Here is a 6,000-nt window from a genome sequence, read left to right on the forward strand (position 1 = left end):
TATTAGCATTTTTCCAATCCACTGGAATCTTTCCAGAATCGAGGGAATTTTGGAATATTATAACCAATGCATCCACCATCTCCGCTGCCATTTCCTTTAAGACCCTGGGATGTAGACCATCAGGTCCTGGGGACTTGTCACCCTTTAATCCCAATAGTTTGCTCAGTACTTTTTCTCTAGTGATGGTGATTGTTCTAAGTTCTTCTTTCTCTATACACTCTGCACTACCTGTTACTATCGGGGTGGTACTAGGGTCCTCCACCGTGAAAACTGAGGCAAAATATTGATTAAGCGTCCCTGCCATTTCTGCATTCCCCACTATTAGCTCCCCAGTCTCATCCTCCAAGGGGCCAACATTTACTTTAGCTACTCTCTTTCCTTTTCTATACTTCTGGAAGCTTTTGCCATCAGATTTTACATTTTGTGCTAGTTTTCTTTCATAATTTACCTTTGCTCTTTTTATTTTTTTAGTAACCCTTTGTTGACCTTTAAAAGTTTCTCAATCTTCCAGCCTGCCACTGACATTTGCAATTTGGTATGCCTTAGTTTTTGCCTTTATGTTATCTTTAACTTCCTTGCTTTGCCATGGATGTTTTTTCCCCCTCTTACCATCTTTCTTCCACTTTGGAATATATTTTACTTGGAAGGAATTGAATATCTCCTTAAATATCTGCCACTGTTCATTAACTTTCCTACCTTGTAGTCTTCCTGCCCAGTCCACTAGGGCCAAATCTGCCCTAATGCCTATGTAGTTACCTTTGTTTAAGTCCAGAACACTAGTGTGGGACTGAAGTTTCTCGCTCTCAAACTGAACTTGAAATTCTAGCATGCTACGATCACTCTTTCCTAGGGGATCCTTTACTATGAGATTGTTAATTAATCCCATCTCATTACACAAAACCAAATCCACAATAGCCTGCTCCCTGGTTGGTTCCACAACATATTGCTCCAAGAAACAATCTCCAAAACACTCTATGAACTCTCCCTTGAGGCTATCCTTGCCAATTTGATTAGTCCAGTCTATAGGCATATTAAAATCACCCATGATTATACCTGTGCCTTTCTTCCATGCTCCCAGTATTTCCTGGTTTGTACTGTGCCCTACTGCTGAACTAATGTTTGGGGACCTATAGATTACTCCCATCAGGGACTTCTTTTCCTTGCTATTTCTTATTTCTACTCAGACTGACTCTATGTTTTGCTCTCCAGTGGCTACATTATTCCTCACTATAGCACTGATCTCTTCCTTTACTAACAAAGCTACACCACCTCCTTTTCCTTCCTGCCTATCCTTCCAAAACACTGAGTACCCTTGGATATTCAACTCCCAAACCTGTTCCCCTTGTAACCATGTCTCAGTAATCGCCACCAAATCATACCTATTTATCTCTATTTGCACTGTTAACACATTAGTTTTATTCCGAATGCTACGCGCAGATACAAAGCCTTTAAGTTTGCCCTATTGTCAATTTTCCCTACTCTCATATGATTCTTTGGTGCAATATGGCATTCACTTACTCTGTCCCTTCCTTTCACTTTTTGGTAACAATCAGCCTCATCACTAACCTGCACTCTTACCCTCTCCTTAAACTTTGATTTTTTATATTTCCATGCAACTGAACCCTGCCCCCCCCCCCCCCCCCCCCCCCCCCCCCCCCACCCACCCACCCACCCACCCACCCACCCACCCACCCACCTCCGGCCAACTATTTAGTTTAATACTCTACCTACAATCCTAGTTATGCAATTCGCCAGGACACTGGTCCCAGCGTGATTCAAGTGGAGCCCGTCCGAACAGAATAGCTCCTCTTTCCCCAGTGCTGGTGCTGACACCAGTTGACAAAATGCTGACAAAGCCTTTTTTGTACACTATGGGGAAAGTACAGAACCCTTGATAATTGTGACATCAATGGGAAGGCTGACACTTGGTGCAAGGCAAGCCTTCAGTTAGGGAACACTGGAGTCAGGCGCCATAAAGTGCCATGGCCAAGTGGTGCCAGATGACTTCCTCAATCAGATTTTAATGTATCCCAGTCAGATTGGAAGCAGACTGTGGAGTTACGTGTTACTTTTGCATTTATGAAATAACTCCAGTAAATAACATTGATTCACACTGTCCCATCCATTCAGTTTTTAATGAACAGCGTACCTGTGTGTTTGAAGGAACTTTGTTTCCTGCAACAAGAATTTGCTGGGGTTGAATGATCACTCCAGTTTGCTGAGGAATACTTCCAGGTGGCAGTGGAGCCAGCATCTACAGGGCAAGAAAGTAAATCAAGCTTTACATATATTTCCTGTGTAAATACTTCAAATGTTTCAAATGACAAAATACCAAATAGGCTCTCTTTTTGTATTCACAGAAGATTATCTCTTTTTTTCATTTGATATGCATCTGACTGCTAGTTTAACAGACAGCATTAAATAAACTGGAGCAAAAGCATATTGTATTTAAACATCATCAAAAGTGCACTATTTAAAAAAATGATTGGGCAGTGTTTTAGTCAAGAAAAATCTCATGAATACCACAAGTAATTAGCATCACTGACAGGAATTTACTTAGAGTTGACTCCTTTCTCTTATGATACAGTATTTTTCATTCAAAAAACTCACCCATGAAACTTTGTCAGCATTCATTGAGAACACAGGAACAGGAATAGGCCACTCAGCTCCTTGACCCTGTTCAACCATTCAATTAGACCGTGTCTGATCCGTACCTTAACTCCATCTACCCTCTTTGGTTCTGCAAACCCTATCTAATAAAAACACTGCTGGGCAGAACTTTGTGCAACCGGTAAGGAATGAGGGTGACGCGCCAACTATAAGACACCAATCTCTGTCAGCCACTTGCAGACCAACTGAGGCTGTGTTCTATAGCTAGTGAGGGGAGAGATGCCAACCTGCCCTAATCTCTCTCAAATGAGCAGCTATCAGTGTTTACTGCGAGTGGACCTACTCAAGGAAATGCCTGTGCATCGTCTTACCTGCAAGCTGCCAGAATTAGATGCTTACACAGCACCAGTATTAAAAACCAAATTGAAAAATGAAAACCTAAAATCTTAAATGGAAATTCAGGCTCACTATCTATGGTGCCTATTGAAAATTTATGATTCCTCTTGATAAGAAACAAAATGCAATAATTTTATTGACCCTCTCTACTCACTTCTTCCTTGTCCACAATACGGAGGAGTTTTTTGTAAACTTCAATTTGAAAAAAAAATATATATAGTTTTTACTATATCCATTTGTAAAGCATTAGGATTTCACCCTTCTTGATTTATTTTAAAAGAGTTGGAACCATAAAGCCATACAAGATTGCATGGCAAAAGGCAACCATTTCACAATTATTTATGTGCTGCAGCGATCCAAAACCACTCCATCTGCCCTGGTGTGGCTCTATAGTTCTCATCTTTCGCTGCTTAGAATATTTACCACCTTCTTCTTTACAGTATGTAGTGGTCTGAAGTGGGCACAATTTGAAGAAAAGCATCCGGAAATTCATTCTTCACTTAACAGTCCTGAATATAGAAATTATTCACTTCCTTGCCAACATAAACTGGTACTTGGTCTAGACGAAAACTAATCAGTTGTACGCACCTGCTGTATGACAGGTGCCTGCACACCACCGGACTGCATTTGTTGAATAACCTGCTGCTGAGTCACTGATTGTGCCAGTACAACTTGCTGGTGTGGCTGGATAAAGTAATGGGCCCCATTAGGAGCTCGTACAAACTGCAGCAGTTGCCCTGTAGAATAACAAGCAGTGTCTCACATAAAATAGATGAATGGAAAACATCAGGATAGAATTTGAAGATCACAAATATGTAATAGCAACCATTTATATTTATATAGTGCCTTTGATGTAATAAAATATTCCAAGGTGCCTCACAGACATGTTTCCAAGTAAAATTAGATATCAAAGCAAATGACCAAGAGGTTGGTCACAAAGAGGTAGGTTTTAGTGAACATCTTAAAGAGAAGGTAGAAGAGCTGAGACATTTAAAAAGGGAATTCCACAGCTTAAGCACATGGTAACTGAAGGTACAGCCACTAAAGGTGATGTGATTAAAATCAGGGATGAGAAAGATGCCAGATTTGGAGGAGTGCAGATATCTCATGAGTTGTAGGGCGGAACGGAGAAAAGGTGGGGTGAGGATAGAGAGGAATTTAAAAGCAAAGATGAGAATTTTAGGAATTAAAATTTAACCAAGTACTGTGGAAGAAAGGAATGCATTAAAATCAGTGGGTAGAAAGAGAGCATCTGGCCTATCATGCATGTGCCAGCTCTTTGAACGAGCTAAATAATTTTACCCACCCTCTTTGCTCTTTCTCCATAGACCTGAATATGTTTATTTTCCAACTATTCCCTTTGGAAAGTTAGCACTGAAACTGCTTTCATCACCCTATCAGGCAGTGTCTTCCAGATGTGTTGGGACATTTTTTCCATCTTTGACTGCAGACACTTCACTACAAAATTCATCTACTCAGTCAGATCCAACCCAACCCACCTCTGCCCTCCTTGCCAGGTTCTGTCACAGGGTCAGAAGTTTGATCATATAACATTCATTTAAATTGCAAACTAGAAGCGGATTTACAAAATATAGAATGAAGGTCAAAGAAGTAAAGCAAAGAAAAAACACTGGCTCTGACCTGGCCATCAAACATGAACCAAGTAGGGAACAGTACAAATGAAAAGTAAGAGTCCAAGGGTTGTAGTAAAATGGTATTTGCAGCTCTCCCTGCACCCTCCTGGAACATAAAGGCTGTAAATTAGGACTTGCTTTTACCTGTATTCGTTAGTATTGGTCCATTAGAAAGCTGGTAGGGAGCAGGAACACCTGCTGGTAATGCCAGAGTTGCTGCAGTGGCAGCTGCGCTCTGCAAAATAAATAGGAAGAATTTTATTTGACTGATGAAAAGCAATCACAATGAAAAGATTTATTCAGCCCTTAGGTTCAAACACAAGGATCACCTTTCAATTCAGTCGCAGAGTAATGTGATGACATGCATGCTTGTAAAGTGTAGTGGAGCCACATTCAGTTTTGTGAAGGGAAGCAACATTTTTTTTAAGGATTAATACTAGAGATAGTAAGGGAGAGGTTAGAAGGCTTTTTTTCATGGCAAGAGGATATTTAAATAAGGATTGCAATACCTGATGTCATGTGAATTACATGTGACAGGATATTAGACTTGAAGAAAAAGTCTACTGATATTTTTTGTTGAATTATAAAGCACAAGTACAAAGCAGAAAACATGAATTGCATCTTTTATCATTATGAAGCTTAAGATGCAACTGATGAGCTTTTGCAATTCTAATAGCACCAAGCCACTCACTACACAAATGAATTCCAGAACCTATACCTTTTCCCCTTCCAACCTCCATATCAACAATAAAACATTGTAATTTTTCAGAACTAAATAACAGAACAATGTGATATGAAATAGTACCCCAGGGCATTCTGAAACTGCAGAGAACAAGCCCTACAGGGTTCAAACCCACTATCAAACAAAAGGAAATGTCTCCCAAGACAGAGGAAGATTTGAGGCAGAGCAAACCCTGCTCTTGCACATCTCCTAGAAGATGATTGGTGAGCAGGACCAGCAGCAGTTCTGGAACAAGTCACCAGCCCACACTCTTAAATTGTAGAATAGGATGGAGGTCTAAAAGGGGAGGGAGGGAATAAAATCAGCTGATGTCTTAGACAGATAAGTTAATTGCTCCCACAAATAAACTGGAAAACCAGAAACAAATTAGTCAACTGATGAGTTTTTTACATTCAAAAGCTAATACAACAGCACACATGGATAACTAGGGTCAATTGCCCTCTCCTGGCAGTAATTATAATGCAGCATGGAGTACAGAATATCCTGAAGTGCAAACAGGAAGAGGTTTATGAAACTGACAGCAGCTTGGCATTAGAATACAAACACAACCTAAAGCAGCCACAGGAACTGATGGGCATAAAAGCAAAATACTGCGGATGCTGGAAATCTGAAATAAAA

General features: G+C 40.3%; 1 protein-coding gene across 1 annotated transcript in view; it reads right to left on the reverse strand.

The window, feature by feature from the left end:
- Nucleotides 1–6,000, reverse strand: part of gtf2a1 (general transcription factor IIA, 1) — a 58,029-nt gene that overhangs the window by 22,141 nt on the left and 29,888 nt on the right. Inside the window, exons 5-7 of the mRNA XM_041213891.1 lie at nt 4,785–4,875; nt 3,595–3,743; nt 2,150–2,254 (exon numbers count right to left, since the gene is read on the reverse strand). Of these exons, the coding sequence (XP_041069825.1) occupies nt 2,150–2,254; nt 3,595–3,743; nt 4,785–4,875 (345 nt within the window). The remainder of the gene's footprint in view (nt 1–2,149; nt 2,255–3,594; nt 3,744–4,784; nt 4,876–6,000) is intronic.

This window comes from Carcharodon carcharias, chromosome 20 (assembly GCF_017639515.1).
Source record: "Carcharodon carcharias isolate sCarCar2 chromosome 20, sCarCar2.pri, whole genome shotgun sequence".
Taxonomy (NCBI): domain Eukaryota; kingdom Metazoa; phylum Chordata; class Chondrichthyes; order Lamniformes; family Lamnidae; genus Carcharodon; species Carcharodon carcharias.